This window comes from Notolabrus celidotus, chromosome 9 (assembly GCF_009762535.1).
Source record: "Notolabrus celidotus isolate fNotCel1 chromosome 9, fNotCel1.pri, whole genome shotgun sequence".
Taxonomy (NCBI): Eukaryota; Metazoa; Chordata; class Actinopteri; order Labriformes; family Labridae; genus Notolabrus; species Notolabrus celidotus.
Genome location: NC_048280.1, coordinates 1,747,728 through 1,773,158, shown reverse-complemented (window position 1 = coordinate 1,773,158; position 25,431 = coordinate 1,747,728). Strand labels below are relative to the sequence as shown.

Genomic DNA, 25,431 nt, shown 5'->3' with positions numbered 1-25,431 from the left:
GTGCAGCAAACGTGCATCACATGTTCCCCACACAAAGAAAGTGACAACTAAAGCCGCTCATTCTGAGTTTTAAAACCACCTGAGAAGCCCCAGCTGGATAAGAACTATCAGTTTTAATCCAACTTTAGTAATCAATCAGCAAAAGGGAGATTAATGGATACGTTTCTTGCTGTGAGGTGGTCATTGGCTTTAAGTGTTTGAAAATGTCCTCCAATATGCAGACGATTCACTTCTTTACCTTCACACAGTCACTCCAACACCATGATCTTGCAAACAGTGTAATGTTATGAGAGTGTGTGTTACCTACATCTACTTCCCTGTGGAACAAAGATGTTCAGGTAAAGACAGTCCTCGCTGCCCTGGGTTTTTGTCTGCAGCAGCGTGACCTGCAGGCAGCGATCCTTATATTTAGTCGCCTTCATGACTCCTGAAAACAGAGATTCATGTTATATTTTGAGCACTGTTTATTTAGATTGTTAGCATTTTACACAATAAAAAAAAAAAGAGACTGGATCAGCGTCATCATCACAACAAGAAGGAAAATATTAACATGTTTCTCTTTTTTCCAAACAAATTAACATTTTGTCTGGATCCACTTTTGGATCTGCACCAGTAGACTGTATAATATATGGACGTAGTATCCGTGACGTCCACACCAATCTGTTTGAAGCACTGTTTTTGAACCGATATCGGTAGCTCGCGGGTGCATATTGGAAATGCTGACTCAACCTAAACTTCACCTGAGCTAGTAAAACTGAGGTAAAGAGGCAGCCTTTAGCCTTTCACTAGCAGCCACAGTGTTCCCACCTGTCAATCAAGTCCAGCTACGCCCTTATTGGGCAAAACTTGTACGTTTATTAACTTAGAAAATAAGAGTTATGAAACCCCCCCCCCCCCAATGCAGTGTGTGTCAGAGAGAAATTAGCTATTCAGACCTAACATGGTTTTTGAACCAGGCTGTAAACATGTTATTTCTGCTGCAAAGATCGTCTCTTTGAATGGGTGTGTATGTGGTGTCCGGTGTTTCTGCAGCCAGCCTCTAGTGGACGCTCGATGAACTGCAGTTTTTAGCACTTCGCATGGGCTTCATGTTTTAAGACCGGAGGTTGCTGCTTGAGCTGCACTCGACCCGAGCTTCCCCCTGCTTCTAGTCTTCATGCTAAACCAAAGCGCACATCTTCTTTATGTAGTCTTTAGACACTTCTGGAAACACTCTAAAAGTGATCTGATTAAAAAGGCCTTGACTAGTTTGACGATTCCATCCTCAGACTTTGCCCTTTAGTTTGTTTCCCAGCAATCCTGGAACCCAGTGACCATCAGCTGTGAACCGTTTTGCTGCTTTAGACATCTGCTACCAGTACAGCTAAAAACCCTTTCTTTCATTTTTCTCAATTCCAAATACATTCAAGTCTTTCTAGATGCCAGTTGGGCTTTAGATAAAGGCAATGACCAGAAATGGAAGGCTCGGTCAGAAGTGCTTTAGCCCTGAAAAGTTGTCAGGGCTACATGAAGCTGAAAGAAATAATCTACATTCATCCCTTAATGTGAACTGAGCTGACTGTCTGAAACCAGAGATTTGTAGAAGAACACCTGACTGCAGACAAAAACACAGAGTTTGGTTACCGTCCCATCCGGGGTGAGGTTTTGGTTTCTCCCATTTTCCAGGGGTGTCAGCGAAGGGGATTCCTTTAAAGACGTCGACAGAGCTGAAGAGCCCCATCCTGTGACTCTTCCCTTCCACCAGGCCCGCCTCTGTCTTCACCACACCCAGCTACACACACACACACATATCATGCACACAAACACACACAGACACATTTATAGGTCTGTAAGATGCTGAACATTTAAAAGAGTCTAAGTCTGTCCTGTCTCTCTTCAGGTACGAATCATCACTAAGGCAGACTTCAAGCCAATAAATCAAGCTGTCAGTTCATTCAGTCCTGAAGTCGCCTGTAACCTACCAGGACTCATGTTTAGTAAATTTACATTTGTTTGCTGATTTGTTTTGTCCTTTTTTTTTATAATAATCAGTCATAGAATTTTTTCTAAATTGTTAAGAATTGCTGTGGGTATAAACTTTTCAATATTTTAATTCAACAAGGACTGAATTTAACTAAAATGAAATATAGTCAAAACAAACCAAACACAAGCTTTGCTAAAATAAAATAAAATAGAATAAAATAAAATAAAATAAAATAAAATAAAATAGAATAAAATAAAATAAAATACCTGAAAATAAAATAAAAATGCACTTAACTAAATGAAACAAATTAAAATAAAATATGTAAAACAAAAAATGAATTAAATAAAATACACAAAAAATCAATTCAATTCAATTAATACACTAAACAAAAGTACAAAATAAAATAAACTAATATAAAATAAGATAAAGTAAAATACACTTAACTCAAGTAAATAAGAAAATATATATATAGTCTTAACAAAAATAAAATAAAACAAAATAAAATACACTCAACTAAAGTAAACTAAACAAAATAAAATAGAATAAAATACACTAAACAAAAATCAAATCTAATTACTAAACTAAAATAGATTAAAGTACACTTAGCTAAAATCAAATTACATTGAATTAAATTGAATAAACGTTCTAATTTAACTTCACATGAACTTCCATCTTTAATTTTATTTTACTGTCTGCTTCATAGTTGCTGAACATAGTTGTTCACTGTATTTGATATTTCATGATATTTTCAGTGTATATCTGAACTGAAGTCACACTCACCTTTGCAGCTGAGCTGGAGTTCAGCCAGACGCTGAACAAAAACACCAATAACATCATCATCATCTTCACCTGTCTGTCTGCACTCACTGCTGAAACACTCACCTGTTATTTATACTCTGCACACTGAGCGACTCCTCTTATCTCCACACAGCAAACACAGCTTTAAAGGAACAGTCCGACATGTTAGGCAGGCAGCGCCTCCTGTTTCAGTCCATCATCTATGTGTTTAGCTTAGCTTGGCTTAGCTTAGCTTAGCTTAGCTTTCATTCTGAGTCTGCAACCTGTTGCTGCAATAAAGAGACAGGCTAAAGGTCAGAGAAATTAATACAAAATGTATTTAAGGTGATGCTGAAGCCTAATGATACTTTCAATAAGATATATTCAAAAAAAAAAAATGTATTTGAGAGTACATTTTAGGGATGCCAATCAAAGAGGGGGCGGCGGGTCTTTAGTCCGGTTGCAGTTTCTCAGACTGTTGAAAATGGGAGGATCAGCGGTTCAAGTCCTGGTACAAACCATAGTATGGGAACCGGCTGGTTACTGTAAAGGGGTTGGTTCACTTCCTGGGCCCTACCAAGGGGCCCTGAAGCAAGACACTAAATCCTGACTACCCGGGGATGCCCATCCACTTGCAGTCCCCTCACTCTGGCATCTCTGGATCCTGTTTGTGCATGTATATGTATTTCCAACCTCTGAGTGTTTTGTTCAAGTAGTTAGGGATATTGATTTGATTGATTGTTGTGATGCATCGTGAAAAGTTCAGCGGTGTGATTCCTCGCAGACGCATGTGACACTGAATGTCTGTGTTGTTGTCTTTAACCTGACCCCGCCTTGAAGGTGAAAGTTGCTCATTAAGCTGCAGTGTGAGAACACACACACCTGCTGCTCGGACAATCGAGTTTATTAACAGAGTTTCACATCATCAATGAATCAAAGTTCTTTATCCTTCATAACAGAACTCTTTGAAGAGGTTATAACATGAGGAAATGAAGAGTTTATGAGATTAACTCTTTCTAAGAATCAGTAGAGGTCACGTTTTCTTACATGTACTCGCTCATGTTCTCATGTTATCAAGTAAATCACCCTGATACTCAAGGACATCTCTATACATTAACAGGTACTTTATCAAGTTCCTGGAACAAACTAGTTTTGGTCTTCCATATTTTACCCTTTTCCCAACATCTGATAGGTTTCGGTAAAAATGTTTATGTCATTTTGTTTTATAAAATGTAAAAATGTTTTACAAAATGTAAATTTGTCTCCAGCTTTGTAAAACTGTTTCATCCGTTGTGAATTTGCATTGCACTTCCCAGCCACCGTAACATATGGCATCCTACAATAAGATAAGAGATACTTTATTGGTTCCCCATTGGGGGAAATTCTTTTGTTACAGCAGCTAACATCACGGGACAGGGGAATACAACAATTTACTAACATAGTTAAAAAAATATAATCACAATAATAATATCAATGACAAAGGTAGAATAGAAATAGAATAAATTTAAATAAAATAAAATAAAATGAAACAAAATATGGCAACTATTACAGATATATACACACTATGTACACTTCTATCTGATAAATAGATAAGGTAAGTTATTGCATGATAAAAAATTCACCAGGTTATTTAAAAACAAACATACACAGTATGAAGAACAGTGCGATTCAGATGGATACAGTAGTTATTTGTGAATGTGCAAAGTCACATAGTAACTTCCATGTAGTGGAATGAAAGATGAGAAAAGATGATTAACGGGACACAGCAGTGCTGGTGTTAAACAGTCTGATTGCAGATGGGATGAAGGACCTGCGGTAGCGCTCCATCCTGCAGGGTGGGAGTCTCAGTCTGCTGCTGAAGGAGCTGCTCAGGGACCCCACAGATAATATGTATAACACATTATATAATTAAAACAACAAGAAAACAAGTAAACTTCATTAATAATAACTATGTTATAATTTAAAGTAACTTTATAACACTGTAACAACAACAAAGGCCATTTTGTAGGCATGTGGGAATTTTGAGAACATCACCTTGGCCCTTATCTCCTTCTACTTTAGTGTACTTTTACAAAGATAAAGCTGAACCTATCAGTTCTCCAGTGTTTATAAACGTTGGTAATGCTTCTTCAACTGAAGTTTCTCCTCCTCTGCATGAAACTAAACTGAATAAATGAGTTTCAGTTGATCTATGACAACAAATAAGTTCAAACACGTTATTTTCCGAGCTTTTCCTCCCGCCCTGAACGCCTCGTCACAGTGATTGACAGCTGCGCGGTGTCGGGTTACGGCGGTGGGCGGGGCTTCACACTGATCCAATATGGCGGCGCCCTGCACGGATCAACAGGTCTGAAGGTAACCCAGTTCTCTCGAGTTTTAATGGATTTCTTTGTTCGTTTGAGTTTTCATGAAAATCTAAAAGTTCATAACCGAGCAGCGAGAGTTCCCGAAGTGTTGCAGACCGGAAATGAACGCTGTCAGCTCCTCTGTTAGCTCCTCTGTTAGCTAGCATGCTAAACTCTAAACACATCAGAATGACAGCTGTGAGCATGTTAGCACAACAGCCTGCCAACTGGTCTAAAGTTAGTCCGGGTTCAGAGCTGTTCTAACAGGAACGAGTCTTCATACCAACTCTTATCTTCAGTCGGACTGCCACTCTTTAAATATCTTTAAACGTGACGTCACGTTAGGCTGATGTAATATCAGTGAGATCAGAGAGCGCGAGAGAGATTACGCAACATGTAGTCAGCAAACTTAGAGAGTGCACGCGAGCAGCAGCAGTCAGGTATCAAGGTACATGTAGTTTACCTCAACAAAGACTCCTCAGAGGGGGGCAGGACTCTTATCAAAGTGTGTTTTAATGCACTTTAGTGTATCAGAGTAAAGTTTACTGAAGGTATTAAAGACATGTAAACACCCTGACAACTTCAGATAGGGTTTGAAGTATTTATCAAAGTCTGAAACTACAAATCAAATCTGTTGATTGATTGATACGTCATGCATCACAGCAGCTCTGTTCACAACTTAGAAGACAAAGATACAAAGATACACATATAAACTACATTTCAGACACCATGCACCAGATTCAGAGATTCATACTCACTGTTGAGAGCAGGGGTGTTAAACTCATTTCAGTTCAGGGGCCACATACAGCCGAAGTCAGGGGTGTCAAACATACGGCCCGCGGGCCAAAACCGGCCCGCCAGAGATTCCAATCTGGCCTGCTGGATGACTCTGCAAAGTGAAAAAATGACAGAGAAGACCTTAAGTTACTACTATTTCAAACTGATCCTCCAGGGGTCGTTTTAAATCAGAGTGCACTATATATAAACTTGTCAGCAGGAAGAGTGGATCCACAATCTTCGAAAGGAGCCACATATTGTACACGTGCTTACCATACATGTGCATGCGTCGCAGGTGTGCTCCATCACTACTAGCACTACACCCTTCATACATCACTGTTCATGCTGGAGCTGAGGGGTCCAACATAGTCAACTTAACCTTCTTCTAGAGATGTAAATTTCAAGTGTTCTCCGTGATCGATCTTTGGAAATGTTAAAGGTGACATATCACGCTCTTTCCATCAACATATATTGGTCTAAGAGGTCCCCAAAACATGTCTTTAAAGTTTATGCTCAAAAAAACACTTTGAAATCAGATTTTGGTCTGCCTGAAAAACCCTCTTCTTCAGCCCTGCTCAGAACAGTCTGTTTTCTCTCTGACCACGCCCCCTCAGGAAGTGGGTGTGGCCTCGGCTCTCCGGCACGTTGATCTAATGTTTACATGTTGGCTGAATATACACGGCTGCTCACAGACCCGCGTTACTTCAACCCTCTGAATCTGATCCAGAATCTGATCCTGACGGAGAGGCGCCTGCAGCAGGACCTTTCTGAACCATTGGTCACAGATTTAGTGTTTCTTGTTGTTTTATTTGTCAGCATGTCGACGTGTGTCTTGGTACACAGCTACAGCTACAGCTACGACATGTAGCTATGCTAACTAGCACTAGCACTTCTCCATGAAAAATAAAAATCATCCACTAGATCTTCAAATCTGCAGACGTGGGGAGTAAAACCGACCTTTGTTTTTATTAAGACAGCCTACAACTAGCATGCCTCCCTCCTAAGCTCCTTGTTAGCACACATGTGTGCAGGGAATGAAAAACGGAGGAGGGGTTCAGTTGTATTTTATACAGTCTATGGGCTGAACAAGCTCCGAGCTCTGACCGGATATTGTTGTGACGTAACAAAAACACTGAAAACTGAAACGGCTGGTTTCAGCACACATTTACAGAAAGGTGGAGAAATCAGAACAGGGGCAGAATGGATTCTTTTTCATTCTCAAAATGTTAAACATGAATATCAGCGTGTGGAGCAGGCTCATAATCTCTGCAGACATACAGTCACAAAAGTGAAGGCTCAGACTTCAACAAGGGAACTGAACAGAAACAGATTTCAGACTCACAGTCCAGTTTTCTGTCTACTCGTTCTTATTGAATAAGATGTGAACGTGGTCAGGTGTCAGCAGGGAGCGCAACCGGGTCAGAATCAGTTATATATAAGGATATATGGATGTGTGCTGGAAGTGCAACTATTAGCATGCTGCTAAAGTAGCTTCCTAAAATGCTATAGATTCAATGTGAGATAAATGCTCGGATAAAAGGGTAAGACTTTCTGTAAGGAGATACGTCTCATGTGCAGGACGATATCAGCGAAGAGATGAATTAGCTCACTTTGTCCACAAGGGGCGCCAAAGTTGACACAACTCAAACGTCCTTTACAGGAGCTTTAAATGCATGAAAAAGTTCTATTATGTCATATTTTCTGACATTTGTGTATATGTGTGTGTGTGTGTGTGTGTGTGTGTGTGTGTGTGTGTGCAGGTGTTCACGATGTCCAGGGAGCAGGTGAGTATCAGTGAGCTCCTGCTCTCATTGGACAGTCCCGAGCTGCAGGAGGCGGAGCAAGTCAGAGCAGCAGTCAACCAGCAGCTGAGCACAGGTGAGTCTACCTGTCTTCACTTGACACGTGTTCACAGGTCTCCATCAGTCTCCACGTGTGTCTCTGTGTCTGTCTCTTTTTGTCCTCTTGTGTGCGAGTATCTCATCCGGACTCAAATCAAATGTAAAGTTTTAATCCGGGGCGGTCTACCCCGAGCAGGCCGTCTTTAACAGTCTGCAGAAAGTCTAGGACACCTCTTGAGGACTTGTGGGTCTGACCTACCCTCAGTCCAGACCCTCTGTGTGACCCTCATGTCTCCTGTCAGATAAAGGAGGTGCTGTCCTCTCCTCCCTGGTGGAGTACTACCTGGACTCGTCGTCCTCTCAGGCGGTGGTCCTGCTGTCCTCCATCAGAGAGCCTCATCATAAGGTCAGCTGACCCTCTGACTGCGTGTTTCATTGATGTGGACTCGGTGTGTTTGTTGTCCTCATCGCTGTGAACTCACCTTTCAGCACCTGCTGGAGAAGCTCAATGAGTCTCTGAGCAGACCAGGAACTAGACTGGCCGGTCTAACCCTGCTGGGTCACCTGATCAGAAAGCAGCCTCCCTGGGTTCATCACATCAGCCGCTCGCCGCTGCTGCCCTCCCTGCTGCGCAGCCTCAAGGTACTCATGATGATGATGATGCTCTAATAAAACTCCCCATAGAAAGCGCCCCATGTACAGAGGGTGTAGTCCTCGTCCCAGCAGTCGCAGTCGTTGGTTCGACTCCCAGTCTCAATGATTTGCTGGCTGTATGCCCCATGTTCTGTCTCTCTTCAGCTGTCCTATCCAAAAAGGTGAAAATGCCCCAAAAATATAACTTAAAAAAATAACAATAATAAAATACAACTGAAAATGTATTAATTTAAATTAATATTAAAAAAATGAATAAAATACTAAGGCTAATAATCATTAAGCTACACCATATTTGACACTGATACATTTACCAAAACACTGATTTTTACAAGCTAAAAAAATTACAAATAAATAATAAAAGTAAATAAACAAATAAATAATACTTAGAACTCTTAATAATAATAAAAAATACAATTAATTTTTAAATTAACAATTGATAAATAAAAAATTAAATAAAAATATTAAGGCTCATAACATGTGCTCAAACACAGACTAAAGCGAGGTTATTAAACGGCTTTAAGTAAACTGCAGCCCGTCACCTGGTCCAGATACTCACACCGTGTCTTCTTACCTCAGACTGACACTGATGTCGTGGTCCTGATCACTGGAGTCCTGGTCCTCATCACTCTGCTACCCATGATCCCTCAGGCCGGGAAACAGCATATCTACGACTTCTTTGATGTGTTCGGACGCCTCGCCTCCTGGAGCTACAAAAACCCAGGTAGAATGCACGCACGCACGCACGCACGCACGCACGCACGCACGCACGCACGCACGCACGCACGCACGCACGCACGCACGCACGCACGCACGCACGCACGCACACCTGAAAACACCTTTAGATCACTCAAAGTGTGTGCAGGATTATTTTCTCAGGAATCATGAGAATCCAACCCAGACTAGTCCAAGTTCTGTTTTCTGATTGGCTGGTGGTTTTCTCCTGCAGGTCATGTCCCTGTGGTCCACCTGGTCCACCTGCATGCAGGCGTGTACTCCCTGTTCCATCGGCTGTATGGGATGTTCCCCTGTAACTTCATCTCCTACCTGAGGCTGCACTACAGCATGAAGGAGAACCTGGACACCTTCCAGGAGGTTGTCAAGGTAGGTACAGACTGACGGAGACCACTTCAGACCAGTTTGGACCTCTACTGACATGAAGAGACCACTTTAGACCAGTTTGGACCTCTACTGACATGAAGAGACCACTTTAGACCAGCAGAGCACCACAGACAAACAGGGACCGGCATAGACCTGCACAGATCAGGTGGAAACCTCCAGTGTTGAAAAATTAGACGCATAAAGAAAGTGCAGAAACTGCGGTTCCTCGAGTGTCCACTAGAGGCTCGCTGCAAAAGTGTAGGAGTCTCCATTAGGTCCCATGTTAAATCCATGACTTCACATGTTTACAGTTTTTATCTGTGTACCATTGAGGCGTAACATCGGCACTGTATCAGCGCCCATCGTGGTGGTATTTTGGCGTCACTTTTGCACAACTAGGAGGAGGTGGGGCATGTCGTCCACCTTTAAATACAGTCCAGGTCCCAATACAGGACCCAAAACACACACAGCTAACTCTCTCCTCTTTTCCTGTTTACATCCTTCGAAGCGGTCTTCACATGTCGGTCCAGTAACAGATCCTGAACTGGTTTCCAGTGCTGCTGCCAGACGGTCAGTCTGACACTCAGAAATAGCTGCTGTAAACATCAGCTGCTGCCTTTCTCAGATAACTTGAGCCCAAGCTGAAATACACACCGGCCGCAGGTCCAGGAGCTGCTGGACGTTAGTGTAAACTACAGTTCCCATGAGCCTCAGCTGATGCAACTACTGTGGAGAGGAAACTGTGCAAAATTAGAAAAGATAATAGGATAATAATAATTGAATTATTAATTTATATAGCACTTTCCACAGACAGACAACGTGATAAAGGGATATACACAGACAAGACATACTGTTTAACACATTTAAAAATTCATTACTTACATTTTAAAATGTAAAACTAATATTTCAGATCTAAACAAATACTTAAATAAATGTATATAGATAAAAAGAATGAATTAAATGTTCCCTGCTGAGACTGCTGCCCCCGCAATCTGGACCTGGATAAGCAGAGGAAGACGGATGGATGGATGGATGGATGGATGGATGGATGGAGGATGGATGGATGGATGGATGGATGGATGGATGGATGGATGGGATGGAGAAAAGCTCTGTGATTGTAGTTTGTTGATGAAATGCACCCTGGGAGTTGGAGTTGATATCTATACTCCTGTTTTTTGGTGCCCACAGACTTGTTGTAGTTCTGACTTTTAATCAGAGAAGCAGACATTCATGACATATTTGTTTTGTAGGAACTAAAGACAAATTAATTAAGTGTCCATCTGTCTCTGTCTCCCTCTAAGCCAATGTTGGAACACGTCAGGGTTCACCCGGAGCTGGTCACAGGGACTCAAGACTATGAACTGGACCCTTCAAGGTGAGTGCTCCGTGAACCTGCTGCTGAAGTTTGAATCGGTCATTAATGTGAAAGCAGTTCAGACAGATGTGAGAATGCTAAAACGAACCCCCTGTTCGTCTCAGGTGGAGGTGTTACGAAGTCCACGACATCGTGATCGAGTGCTCCAGAGTGTCCCTGGATCCCCTGGAGTCGTCCTGCGAGGAGGACGTTTACCCCACCCTCAGAGACCCTCCCCCTTCCTCACCCAGACCTCCCACACTCAGCTCCCCGCTCCCTCTCCTGAACCTCAGCCCGGAGGCCGTCTGCAGCTCAGGTTCACGTTTGTTGTTTGACTTTTGACCACATATTTAACCCGACATCATGTAACACTGTTTGCTTTTGTTCTTATCATGTATATTTCAGCTCTGTTGTGTTGCTCTTATTCTGTATTTTGAAACAGTCTGACATCAGAGTTTCTTTAGGATTCATAAAATTGAATCAAATCTAATGGTCTGTGTTTATTGACAGGAGGTTCTGGTGGTCATCCGACTTTAACTCCTCTGGCGCTCAACAACTCCTACAACCAGGTAACATCAATCCTCCCTTGCATCCTTCCTTTGTTGTATCCTACCTTTCTTACATCCTCCGTCCTTCCTTTCATTAATTCTTTCTCCCTCTGTTTCTACCCTATCGTCCTCCTTTCTCTCCATACCTCACTCCCCCTGCTTCCTCAGGCCGATGATGTCACATGGAGCCCCTCCTCCCAGTGTGGTTTGTCAACGCCCCCTCCCGAGCTTGCTGCCACAGGCTCCGCCCCCCCACTGAGCAGGACTACTTCCGTGTCAGGTGATTCAGAGCGAGACATCGGGTTAATGTCACGCCTGTTGTAGAGATTAATTCGTATACTACAGTGACTCCTCCTCCTCCTCTGTGTCCTCAGGTGTGAGAAGTGCCTTATCAGCCACCGTCCCGACTACACCGCTGACTGAAGAGAAACAAGATGGCGGCCTGACTCCAGACTGTGTAAGAGAGAGAAGCTTGATTGAAGAAAGTTCAAGCACTTTGCCTCATTTTTCCTTTTTATATCTTGAAATAAGAAGTTCATCCTGATTGGTCTGGTGGGTGTGACTTACGTATAATAAGATATTTGAGAATGACAAGACGCGCTAAGACTTGAGTTTCTGCAGGCGTTTTATGCACAAGAGACCGGTTTAAATTTCTAAAGAGGCTTAAAATCCAGCAATATTAACCTGACGGGATTTTTGGCTTCACTTTTGTACAACAGGAGGAGTTGGACGCGTCGTCCATCTTTATCTTCACTCATTTAACATACTTTTTTATTGATCTCATATTATTGAACATGTCACAGAATTGCACGTCACATTTTTTATAATATCCTGCAGCCTTCGCATCAGATTTGCTGTTAAAGGGCTGAATGAAGTGAGGTCAAAAGAAGAGATAAGTGGAGGAAAATTGACTTTTAAGTCACAAATTGATCAATTTTAATCACATTTACTTTTTTTACATTTCACATTTAGACGGTTTGATTTGCTTATTTTATACCGTGATGAAATACCAAAAAGAAAACATCAAAATGTTCGTACTGTAAATATTTTAAAGCTAATCATCACATCAATGAAGTTGAATTATTAAAGGTGACATATCACGCTTTTTCATCAACATATATTGGTCTTAGAGGTCCCCAAAACATGTCTTTAAAGTTTATGCTCAAAAAAACACTTTGAAATCAGATTTTGGTCTGCCTGAAAAACCCTCTTCTTCAGCCCTCCTCAGAACAGGCTGTTTTCTCTGACCACGCCCCCTCAGGAAGGGTGTGGCCTCGGCTCTCCAGCACGTTGATCTAATGTTTACATGTTGGCTGAATATACACGGCTGCTCAGAGACCCGCGTTACTTCAACCCTCTGAATCTGATCCAGAATCTGATCCTGACGGAGAGGCGCCTGCAGCAGGACCTTTCTGAACCATTGGTCACAGATTTAGTGTTTCTTGTTGTTTTATTTGTCAGCATGTAGACGTGTGTCTTGGTACACAGCTACAGCTACCAACATGTAGCTATGTAGCTATGCTAACTAGCGCTAGCACTTATCCATGATAAATAAAAATCATCCACTAGATCTTCAAATCTGCAGACGTGGGGAGTAAAACCGACCTTTGTGTTTATTAAGACAGCCTACAACTAGCATGCCTCCCTCCTAAGCTCCTTGTTAGCACACATGTGTGCAGGGAATGAAAAACGGAGGAGGGGTTGAGTTGTATTTTATACAGTCTATGGGCTGAACAAGCTCCGAGCTCTGACTTCCTGTTACAGACCGGATATTGTTGTGACGTATGAAAAACACTGAAAACTGAAACGGCTGTTTTCAGCACACATTTACAGAAAGGTGGAGAAATCAGAACAGGGGCAGAATGGATTCTTTTCATTCTCGGGGGGTTTGTAGACAGGGACACATATTTCAGGTAGAGAAATGTTAAAAAGTCGATTTTGCATGATATGTCACCTTTAATACATTCCCCAAAAAAGTCAATAAACTTGGTAAACTTGATATATGATAATGTAAGACATTAGGCTCTGTTTTCTTCAGTCAGGCTTTTATTTTGAAGGAGTCTTCCTCTCATGCTCACAGGTGAAGCCGACCGCAGAGCTGAGGAGGTCATCCATTCTGCCAATCACAGAGAAGGAGGGACAAGGACAGAGTGATGTCATCAACAACAACACTGAAGGTCAGCTTCTTCACACAGATGAACTTTATTCATAAAGAACTTTATAAAAGTAAAGACGTCCGTGTTTCTGTCCGTCTCCAGAGGTCAGATCAGAGACACCGCCGCCTTCATCCTCCTCCTCCTCCTCTCAGCCGGTCCGACTCACCTCCACCCCCAGCCAGGATGAGTCCTCCTCAGGTTCAGCCCTCCTCTCTCCTCCCTGCTCCATCTCCATGTGCCACACCCCTACTCACCCCTCAGCAGAGGGGGGAGGCTCTGCTTTCTTTGACTCCGCCCACAGGGACCAGAGCCCCGCCCCTCCGTATGAAGCCCTGTTTGAGCTGGCTCTCCCACGAGCTGCCACGCTGCTAATAGGGAGGAAGACGCAGGTAAGCTAACGAGACTTTTAAGATCACAGTGGATTCAGGCGAGTCGAGATTTCTGACGATGACGTTTGTCTGTAGGAGATCCTGGAGAAAGCAGGAGGAGAGCAGGAGAGGAAAGAGAGACGGGAGGGGGAGGACAAGGAGGAGGAGCAGACCTCCATCTCTCCTCTGGAAGTTCTAGACCAGCTGATCATCTACGGACACGAAGCCCACGAACACCTCAGCAGGAGGTAAGAACATCAGATTAAACAGCAGTGGATCCAGAATGGAGCCTTGTGGTGCTCCGGTGGTTTCGCCTTTGTATGCTGACGTTAAACTAACAACAGTTCTCATCCTTTTTCACTTCTCTAATAAATAACTGAAGTCATATCAAGCCAGCGTTGTCAAGTCTAACGTCAAATGTTAAAGGTCAAAGGTTCATACCACTGAAGGAAGAAAGAGGGAAGCCTCTGTGGGAGCCTCACTGAGACTCACCTGAGACAGATAAACAAATGACCCTCCTGCTTGTGTGTGTCGTTATCAGGTTGTCAGGAGTGAATAAGTCGGTGGATCGGAGTCATTTTGGAGGTAAACAGCAGAGCATGAAAACCAAAGGTACCAGAAACTAACACTCATTAACCTGATTAACCTCTGATTGATGATTCATTGACGTCTTGTTCATTATTTACACATTTTATCGTAACATGTAACTTTTGGGTTGGTTTTTTTTAACGTGCAAGACAAAGGACCAAAAGAAAGTCATGGTGGAGGGAAGAATTGATGCACGCTACAATCACAATCCTCAATTCCTACAATTTTGAATCAATTTAAAAATTGAGTTTTAAACTTTTTAGTTTGAGTGCGCTTTAGGTTCTGCAATGTCTCGGGTATAAAGGAGCTTAAAATGATGTGCAAGGAGTGCAAAGTGAAAGTGAAGAGCTCACATCCCACGCCAAAGCCTGCACCCGTCTGCACGTCCAGCCATTAATGATGAAAACAAGCCGTTTGTACTAATGGTGGAAAAAAGATGGATAAGCGGTCTGCATGAGCCACGTTAACGCCCCAACAAAACATTACATGTAATGGAGGTAGACCCCACCATTACAGGAGCTAACGGCAGGATCACCTCAACTGTTAGTCTGTTTAAAGGATGGAGGACATCGTGCTTATGTGTTACCCTTTAAGACCAAATATGAGAAGACAACGGATATTTAGGGATCGAATGAATCCTTTGGAAAAGTCTGATGATGTGGAAATATACACCAAATTTAGATTCAGGGGACGCCACATAATTCTGAGGTAAACTACCAACAACACCGTGAAGTGAATCCTTCCCAAACAACTCTGTTAACAAAGTCCTCATCCTTCAATGGGGGGACAGGTGGTCCTCCACCTGGACCACGTTGGTAGCAGTGCTTGTTGGTAGCAGTGCTTCCATAGGTCTTCTACTGAGCGCGCTCAGAAACACCACACGCATTGACCCGGTTCAAGATCTGAAGCCAAACTTTCCCTTTCTCCTTGTTTGCTCTCTTTGAGGATTGACTTGCTGATAACAGCTGTTTGTTCATTCTAGATTCTTCTAATCAAATGTCCATTTCTTCTTGATCTCCACTCAGTCACAGCGGTACCTCTCGCCTTGTTTATTGTTGTTTATGCGTAGTAGGCATGCTCAGTTTGAATTTGTTGGATCGGGGTTTTCCAGGAGGTTCCCTGGACATGTGACGTTTTTATGGTGGCCCTGAAGTGGATGACACAACAGCAATTCAGAAAACATTACAACATTAACCAAACCAGAAGAAGTAGGTACCCTCAGCCGTAGTGTTTTCTGAATTGCCGTTGTGTTTGCACTTCAGGGCCACCGTACGTTTTGCACCAGCCTCGCTTTCATGGTGCAATTAGTTAATTGGTCAATTATTTGCAGTCGTGCGTGCGGCTAACAATACGTCCAAATGGGCCGTTCCATATTGGCGCGTTAGGACTAATGGTCCTGTTTGTGTCATGGCTGGACGTGCATACGGGTCCTGGAGTTTGAAGAAGTTGCCAACAACAGCTGACCAATGCACAAAAACCCACTGCCTATTCTGAACAGGTGAATAAAACATGAAGATCCATCGCTCTGTGAAGTGTGATTGTTTTAGAATCATGAAAAATATCAGAATTTTAAAGATAGTTTCAAAATTAAGTCCCCAGTAAATACAGATGCATGTAGCCCGGTTTAAGCATGCCGCCTGTCTTCAGCTGAACTATCCCTAACTGAGAGATACTGAAAGATTCACACCCCTAAAAGATGGAACACTTGGGTTATATGAATAGAAAGTTTGTTGGTCACAGCCTTGTGCTCTGAATCAGCATGATCGTGAATGGGAGTGTCCTAACTGTTCGACCGGAGATAACCTGACTAATGTGACCTGCTCCAACATCATCAGTTTGTCTGACACTCACAGCTTGATGTCCAGAATTCCTGAAGGCCTTGAATGCATCGTCATAATACGTCACTTAAAAAGCAGAAAAATATTCCAACAGTTGTGAAAGCTTCTTCATGTGTGTGTGTGTGTGTGTCAGGCCCCGCCCAGGGGGAGGAGCTTCAGTCTCTGAGGAGTCAGCTGTTGCTGGTTCACGGTCAGCTGCAGTACGAGCGTTTCAAACGTCAGCAGCACGCCATGAGAAACCGCCGTCTGCTGCGGAGAGTCATCAACGCAACCACGCTGGAGGAGCAGAGCGTTGCAATGGTAACACACAAGTTAACACACACACACACACACACACATATATATAACTGGCCCATACGTACACACTCTTCTGTTCCTGCTTGTGGATTCAGATTGTCCTTGTTGTGTGTTACAGAAGGGTCAGCTGAGTGTGCAGGACGGGGAGATCCGCTCTCTGAAGTCCAGCCTGCAGAAAGAGCAGCAACGATACACACAGCTGCAGCAGGACACACACACACAAACCGACCAGCTGCACACACACGTCCAACAGCTGCTGCTGCAGCAACAAGACGGGCAGAGAGACAACCAGAGACTGCAGGTACTGTAACACACTGCCCTACAAGACCCAACATCAAGACCGGAATCAGATCCAGTCCCATCTTCCAGACAGGACTCAGTCTGATCTCATCTTAATCCACCATGAGCAGAGCACTTTGCAGCATTTAGCAAGTTACAGTGGCAAGACAAACTTCCTTTAACAGGCAGAAACCTCCAGCAGGACCAGACTCATGTTAGACACACATCTGCTGAGACCGTGTTGGAGAGAGGGATAGAGGGAGATGAAGAGAGAGAGAGAGAGAGAGGATATAGTGGGGAGACGGATAGTAGTAGTTGTAGCAGCTGGAGTCTGGCACGTCCACAGCAGCAGAGATCCAGAGGAACCTACGAGACAAGGGAGCTCAGGGACTCCAGAAAGGTCTATGGTTAGTAACTTTAATGGGACAGGAAGAGTTAAAGTGAGTGATGAGGGAGAGAGATGGAAGACAGGATCCCAGTGTGTCAGTCTAAGCCTATAGCAGCATAACTAGGAGCTGGTCCAAGCCTGATCCAGCTCTAACTATAAGCTTATCAAAAAGGAAAGTTTGAAGCCTACTCTTAAAAGTAGAGAGGGTGTCTGCCTCCCGGACCCTGACTGGTAGATGATTCCAAAGGAGAGGGGCCTGATAACTGAAGGCTCTACCTCCCATACTACTTTTAGAGACTTTAGGTACGATGATCAGGCCTGCATGTTGGGAGGGTAGTGTTCTAGAGGGTTAATAGGGTGCTATGAGCTCTTTAAGATACAAAGGTGTCTGACCATTCAGAGCTTTGTAGGTCAGAAGAAGGATTTTATGGGAGCTAACATGGGAGAGATGTGCTCCTCTCTCCTAGTCATAGTCAGTCCTCGAGCTGAAGACTTATTAGGGAAGCCTGATAAAAGAGAATTACAGTAACTGACCATAGTTCATTAAAATGGGAACAGTAAGAACAGAGAAGTCTTTCAGTCCTTTTTAAACCATGTCTGTCGTGTGTGTAAGCTGTGCTGTGATTGGTTGTTTCAGAGCGAGCTTCAGGAGTGTCAGAGCATGTTGAGGGACGCGGAGGTGGATCTTCAAAAAGCCAATAACAAAGCTTATAATGCAGAACACCAGCTGACCCAGCTGTCCCTCAAGGTAAGAAGAGGTCCTGTTGTTATTTGATTATGGTGTTGTTATGGTTATGGTGTCTCTGTTGATGATATTTAAGGACCGCTGTGCTGTGTGTGTGTCTCCAGCTGTGCAGCAGTGAGCAGCTGCAGCAGCAGATCTTCCTGTTGAACCAGCAGCTCGTCCTGCTGAGGGAAACCAACCGGAGACTGACCGAACAGCTGGAGGGAGGAGAGACACACCACTGGACTGTGAGGACACACACCACACACACACACACACACACACACACCACACACACACACACACCACACACACACACACACACACATTATACACAGGGGGCAGCTGCGGCTCAGTGGTAGAGTTGGTCCTCCCTCAGTTGGAGGGTTTGATCCCACAGGACAGAAGTGAGCTTGGGGACTATGTGTTGTGTTTGTAGTTTTACAGAAAGGACTACATCGAGCTTAGTCTGAGTGATGGAATGTTCAAACATGGAATAAAAGTAGGAATTGGAATGTTCGAATTTAGGAATGTTGGAGATTAATTTTGGATTGTTGGAATTTAGGAATGTTGGAATTGAATGTTCGAATGTTGGAGATGAATTTTTGATGGAATGTTGGAATGTTGGGATTTAGGCATGTTGGAATTGAATAAGGAAAGGATAAGGGTTAGGGCTAGGGTTATGATTAGGGTCAGGGTTAGAACCAGAACTAAATTTAAGCAAACAGAACCAGAACCAAACTCAAGCAATCCCAACCAGAACCGAACCAAAACCGAACCGAAACCGAACTGTACAAGAATCGAACCAGAACCGGAACCAAGCAAACAGAACCAGAACCAAACTCAAGCAAACCCAACCAGAACCGAACCGTACCAGAACAGAACCAGAAACAGAACAGAACCGTACCTGAACCGTACCTGAACCAGAATCAAGCAAACAGAACCGGAACCAAACTCAAGCAAACTGAACCAGAACTGAACCAAAGCGGAACTAGAACCGAACCGTACCAGAACAGAACCAGAACCAGACCAGAACCAAACCAGACCCGAACCAGAACCGTCCAGAACTGAACCAGAACCAAACCAGAACAGAACCGTACCAGAACCAGAACAGAACAGAACAGAACCAGAACCAAACTCAAGCAAACAGAACCAGAACCAGAACCAACCTGGAGCAAACATTATTAATGTCCTCAGGTTGGCATTGAGAAAAATCAGATGCCTCAGTTTGGATGGTCTGATCCGGTTTCTCCTCTCAGTGAGTATTTGCCCGGTCTTTGTGAAGAACCCTAACCCTAACCCTCTCAGAAGGAACAGATGAAGCCACGATACCCAGCCTCCCCTCCATCACCTGTATCCTATATCCTCACATGTGATTGGCCGCATGGCCGCCATGCTGACCAATCAAAACAAAGTTCTGCTGTGAGCAGAGCTGGGGCTGAGCAGTGCCATAGACTACATGTCTTTCAATTGTAGACTTCCACTGAGAGGAACATATTAGACTATAACTAAATTTAGACGGTCATACCAGCTTGATCATCAATAAAAATGTCCTGGAAAATGATCTCTGGAAAAGAGTGGGAACCCTGTTCAATGTTGGACTGTTCTCTTTGACAGGAGATGTCCATGCTGCAGTGCAGTGTGGGTAAGGAGTACCAGCGCCTGAAGGACAGTGACGTCCAGCACAGGCAGAAGCTGGAAGCAGCCAATCACAGGATCGCAGAGCTGGAGAGCCAGCTGGCCAAAAGAGACCAGCTGATCCTGGATCAGAAGAAACTCCTGGAGGAGACCAAAGCTCAGAGCAGGTCAGAGTCCTTCAGTCTGGAACAAATTGCATCTGTCTGCTCTTACACATTGACCTCATATGCAAATTAAATTACACTATGCAAAAAGTTAGTCTGATTTCAGGCCTGAATAAACCTTCTCAGGGGACCTTCAGGACCACCTGCAGGAGCAAAACCCCTTTACTGACCCCTGTACTGTAACTCTTGTTATTTATGAGGTATTTGTTGATATGTGACCTGTGTGTGTGTGTGTGTGTGTGTGTGTGGTGTGTGTGTGTGTGTGTGTGTGTGTGTGTGTGTGTGTGTGTGTGTGTGTGTGTGTTTTCAGAGCGGAGCTGTCTGCCTGTCAGAGTCGCTGTCTCGCTCTGAGGAGAGTCACCCAGACTCTGCAGACTGAGATGCTGCACCTGTACAGTCAGGTCCACCTGGACTCAAACAGCCAATCTCAGGACAGCAGGTAAAGCAGTCTGAGTGATGTCACAGAGATCTGAAAGGATACAGCTGATGATGTCAGCGATGTTGTAATATGATGTCATCCTCTTTCCTGCAGGCCCAATGGCCGCAGCGCTGCCTTGCCAGCTCCACAGGGAATCCACAAGCTCCGCCCCTCCTCTTCTTCTGTTGGTATATTAAACGGAGGTTTGGCGGCCCTCTCCACCTCCCCCCTCCACCTCCCTTCCTGCTCCTCCTCCCCGCTCTCACTCTCCCCTATCGAGTCCCCCCTCGCCGTCGGCTCCTTCCTGGAGCAGCATTCAAGGCAGCTGTTCAGACCGACCAATCACAGCCAGGGGGAGGAGGAGCAACATGACGAGGAGCAGCAGCAGGAGGAGGAGGAGAAGGAGGAAGCAGAGGAGGTTGAGGATGTTCATCAAGGGAGTCCTCCTCTGGTCAGTGAGGCAGAGGAGGTCCACCTCCTAGCAGGGAGTCCCCAGACGCAGCCACCAGACCAGGTTTCAGCCCACACCTCTGGACCTGCAGCGCCCCCTGCAGACCTGACGCTCGCTGTCCGGCAGCGGAGGCATGAACTGAGCATCATGGACTACGACGAGACACTGCCCGAGTACTGATGGAGAGATGGATGAAAGGCGGGATGGGGGACGAGTAACGGTGGAGTGAGAGAGATCAGCTGCTTTAAGCGTTAGCATGCTACAGCTAACTTGCTAAGCTAGCTGACAGTCCACAAACACCCTCTGATATTTTCTCCAGCACATCAGGACCTTCAGTCGCACTTACGAAGAAGTAATCAGAAACCGTTGAATGTACGGAAGTGGCTAACAGCATGCTAGCTAACTAGACACATGCTAAGCTACCTGCTTTATTTAGGGCTAGTGTCGCTCCTGTGACACAAAGACTAAAAAGTAACTCTCCAAATTTAAGAATACACAACAAGTCAAACTGAAATTTAAATTCTTAAGCTCTTTTACTAATTTCCTTTATTTAAATGTTTGTTGCTAATGAGCTAACAGCTGTTAGCAGGTTTATTCAACCTAAAAAAAAACAAGAGATGAAATGTATCTGACAGAAAACAGCTGACAGCTCCTGATCTATGTAAACATGACTCAGCTAGTGATGCCTAAACAACTGTTACCCACATTCACAACTTTGCTGCTAATGAGCTAATGTTGGTAAGCTAGCAATTTAGTTAAATATCAAAATAGAATATTTTATAGAATAGAACAGAATAGAATATAAGCGTGACCAGAGGGACGATAGTTCACAGTGCGCTTTATTGCGTTCAGCAACATGCAGTGTCTGTGCAGATGTGTAGCTCTTTCCAGCACCATCTGTTCACATCTGATTCTCCTTTTTCTGTGAAGACTTTCTCCTTTAAATCTATAACTTTGTTCTTGTTAAGTTAGAACTTAACAATCTAGGACTTAAATCTCATTAAATCCCGTCGTTATTCTTCTGAATGTACAACTTTTTTCTCTTAAATGTTCTACTCTCCTTCTAAATGTGCGTCTTTTTCTGTTACTAATCAATTCCCTTAAACTTAATTCTTTCAAATTAGCATCCTTATTCATGGAAAAGTCTAACTTTTTTTTCTGAAAACTTTGTGAAGTTGGAGCTTTATTCTCAAGATCTTCAAATATGGCCCTGATCCTCCATCATAGGTTAGGTTAAAGTTTAACATAAAGTTAAAATCAAATTCTTCTTAGCTTGTTTTTTTTAACTCTAACACTCATTATTAGCTAACGTATGGATTTGTGTTCGGCCCACTGACTTCATGAAGTATGGACGTAGTCTCACTGGGTCACTCGTTGCTTTCTGACGCAGAGTTTTGAAGACTATCGGCGGAGGTCGCCATATTGGAAATACGTACTCAACTTAAATCTCAGTCGACCTAACATGAGGCACAGCGGTGGAGTTGAGGCAGACCTTAAACCTTTTTTTTCTGTGAAGATCTACATTTTTGAATGGGTGTGTATGTGGCTTCAGTGCTTCTGCAGGCAGCCTCTAGTGGACGCTTCAGGAACTGCAGTTTTTGGTACCTCTACATTGGCTTAATTTCTCAAGACTGGAGTTTGCCGCTTAATTTGGAAACAGTTAAGAGACATTATAATGAAATAAAAATCAGTCTTGTTAAGATTTAAAACAACACAACTTTGCACCCTAGTGTTTAAAAACTTGGCCCTCATAAACTGAATGTTGTGGTTGGGGAAAACCAACAAAAACTTCAACAAAAAGTCGTCATCAGATAAGCTAATCTATTTTCTCTTAGATTTTCTACTTTTCTTCTAAATGTGCGTCTTTTTCTGTTACTAATCAATTCTCTTAAACTTAATTATTGCAAATTAACATCCTTATTCATGGAAATGTCCTAACTTTTTTTTCTGAAAACTTTTCTGAAGTTGGAGCTTTATTCTCAAGATCTTAAAATATGGCCCTAAAATAAATGTCTTGTTAGCTTGTTCTTTTAAACTTCCACTTGTAAGATCAAGAACTTTAACGCTCGTTGTTAGCTAACGTGAGAGACAGCATAATGACATAAAAAACAGTCTTGCAAAGATTTCAAACAACCCATCTTTTCACCCTAGTATTTAAAACTTCTCTTTTAAAAGCTGTATCATGAACTGCATGTTGCTGCTCGCCAAACCAACAAAAACTTCACCAAACAGTCGTCATCAGATGAGCTAATCGCACCAAAAACAGAGAGTTCATGTTGAATATGTACGTATATAACGGCACTTTTAGCGCTATGTTTTCATGATCTGTTTGTGACTGAAGGTCCTGAGTTTACATGATGTGATTGGGTCTTGGGAGTATAAACAGCAATAAGAGGGTTTTTTTTTGTAGAAGCTCCCAGCAGCTTTACTCATCATGAAACATTAGCTGTAACAAAAAACTGCCTTACTTTGACATCTTTCTCTAATTTTACAACACATCTCATGGTGCTCCCGCAGCATCACAACACTACATGAGATCTGAATCGTGCAATAAACCCTCTGAGGAACTTCATCAGTTTATTCAGAACTTTACTTTTTCCCTATTTCTTTTTTTGTCCACTAGGGGCAGCAGAGCAAGCTGTGTGACAAAACCTGACGTGTTGTCTTCTTATGAAGTCCAGGAGACAAAGAGCAGCATGGTCATCCCTCTGATGATGTTGGCATGATTTGGGGTTCCTCAGGGTTCCGGTCTTGGTCTTTTATATTTTTAATTAACAGCTTGAATGCCAAATATTTCGTTGACCTCTCCTTCAGGACGTTTTGGAGCATTAACCCCGGACACAAGGCTTAAATATAATCCTCTGACAAGGACTCTCATGGACAAGATAACAGCTGTGGTGTTTTTTTAACAGATCATAAAGCGTTGTGATGTTTCTAACTGAAGACTGTAAACCAGAATCAATCAATGACTGTATAAAATGATGGATAACTTTTCTTCCCCTCATACAAAGATGATGCCAAAATACTCACATGTGCGAACGTAGAGCCAGAGTCTGACATCCAGTTACCAAAACACACTTTGAACAGACGTCAGAGACCCCTCAGGTGTGTCCGGTCCTCAGCCGAAGAACTCTTTATGTCCGTTTGAAGTAGTTTATGGAAAGAGCCGTCAATCATGGCATTATCATTTTCACCGCATCCAATAAGTAGCTAGAGTTCTCCGAAAGTGGGAGGAGCTTTATGGGTTTTTTTGGCTTCACTTTTAGGGAGCTGTCTTGCTGTCCATCTTTACATACAGTCTGTGGTTTTGACCCAATCAAAGCATCAGGGCTTCAGATGCAGTAATCAGCCTTAACCTTTGTATGATTGGTAAATGTTGTGCATGTTAACGTTCTTTGGGTTTGGGAGAGTGTCTCATCAGGTTTAAGGCTCAGGACTCTAGATTCAAATATTTGCAGCTGAAGTCTGTTTTCATCTTTACTTTTACTTTGTAAGTCGCCATGTAAAGAAACAGCGTGGCTTTGGTCTAACAAACGTTTCAGCGGACACTAAAGTCTGAGTCCGGGATGTTTCCAGTGACGACACGCAGACCAAAGACTTCCTCTGATCGCCTGTAGGACTGAATCCAGCTGAATGAATGAATCCGCCAATCTCATGATTTTTTTTCCTTTCAATGCTTCAGCAGCGACACAACGACTCGTCTGTAGCTGAGTTGCTGTTCTTCAGGAAGCATCTGGATCAGTGCTTGTTGCCAGTAGCTGTGTATCACAAGCCTGACATGACTTTGACTGTTAAACTGTGAACACTAGAAATAAAGACTTCTTAAATCTCCGGGTTTCTGTCTGATGTTTGTGTCCTGATTATTTCTGAGTCATGAGAAACCGGTCCCTCTACAAACTTTCAAGGTCATATTTGGGGTCCAATGTGTGGTTTTAAATAGAGCAACACAACTTTGCAGCATGACAGCAGCAGAAGAGGCTTCTGGAGTGCTTGGGGTGTCTTAAAGAGACAGTAACAGAAAGAAGAGTGTTTGAAGACCCCTCCAATTTTTGATCTGTAAACATAGACTGTATTAAATGATGACAGGTGTATACTGACTACTGTTTGTCATGAGTTTGAATGTGATTGTTTATTCTGAACACAGACACATCCCCAGTAATAAGAGGGTGTGTACACTTATGTAAACACATTATTATTATTATAGTCTTCTGCCTAAACGGTTTTTAAAAATGTTAAATTGAATTGTTCATGTTATAGGTCACATTAAAGGTGGAAAAAGTTCTGACATGATTTATCTTGGTCTCATTTTGGCATTCTAACAGGGTTCTGTAGACTTTTGAAATCCACTGTATATTAAATACATATAATTTAAGTTATTATAATGCTTTTAAGAAAATAAAGCTTTATCAGACGTGACATTATAATTCTTGATGACATAAGAATGACTAATAAAGTAAATACTTGTTATTTAAATATATCTTGTATTAAATCTAATGTGTGTGCGGCTTTTTTGTGTTTATAGATTTTAAAGAATCTATGTAGTAATTACATTCAGTGACAAAAATGTAAAAGCATGGATGAGACCTAATTAAATTTGGATTTATGTATATGAAATTTACTGAGCAGTATTAAAATATTTATCAATCATTGCACCTTCTTATTTTCACTTTCATAATGTAAGATTATTTTTTAGGGGTTAATTTAATTTAACTGTGCAATTCATAAAATTAGCAACAAAATTCTCTACGTCTCTCCAGAATACTTT

General features: G+C 42.8%; 2 protein-coding genes across 3 annotated transcripts in view; one reads left to right on the top strand and one right to left on the bottom strand.

Moving 5' to 3' along the window:
- The window catches only part of LOC117818689 (bile salt-activated lipase-like), an 8,735-nt gene extending 5,902 nt beyond the window's left edge, over positions 1–2,833 (bottom strand). Inside the window, exons 1-3 of the mRNA XM_034691679.1 lie at positions 2,744–2,833; positions 1,624–1,771; positions 308–427 (exon numbers count right to left, since the gene is read on the bottom strand). Coding sequence (XP_034547570.1) covers positions 308–427; positions 1,624–1,771; positions 2,744–2,806 — 331 coding nt within the window. The 5' untranslated portion in view covers positions 2,807–2,833. The remainder of the gene's footprint in view (positions 1–307; positions 428–1,623; positions 1,772–2,743) is intronic.
- A 2,160-nt stretch (positions 2,834–4,993) lies between these two features.
- On the top strand, positions 4,994–24,497 carry tsc1a (TSC complex subunit 1a). Of its 2 annotated transcripts, none has more exons than XM_034691667.1 (22): positions 4,994–5,095; positions 7,623–7,740; positions 8,006–8,109; positions 8,193–8,345; positions 8,934–9,078; positions 9,304–9,458; positions 10,757–10,830; positions 10,935–11,125; positions 11,320–11,378; positions 11,526–11,637; positions 11,732–11,814; positions 13,438–13,534; positions 13,616–13,902; positions 13,978–14,129; positions 14,423–14,493; positions 16,441–16,607; positions 16,723–16,905; positions 17,909–18,019; positions 18,121–18,243; positions 19,613–19,800; positions 20,108–20,236; positions 20,330–24,497. In XM_034691667.1, exons 2-22 carry the CDS (start codon positions 7,632–7,634, stop codon positions 20,844–20,846), a joined length of 3,210 nt encoding a protein of 1,069 aa, XP_034547558.1. In that variant the 5' UTR covers positions 4,994–5,095; positions 7,623–7,631; the 3' UTR covers positions 20,847–24,497. The 2 variants fall into 2 exon arrangements, with proteins under 2 accessions (XP_034547558.1, XP_034547559.1); XM_034691668.1 differs by lacking the exon at positions 4,994–5,095 and adding an exon at positions 5,464–5,533.
- Positions 24,498–25,431: the final 934 nt, after the last annotated feature.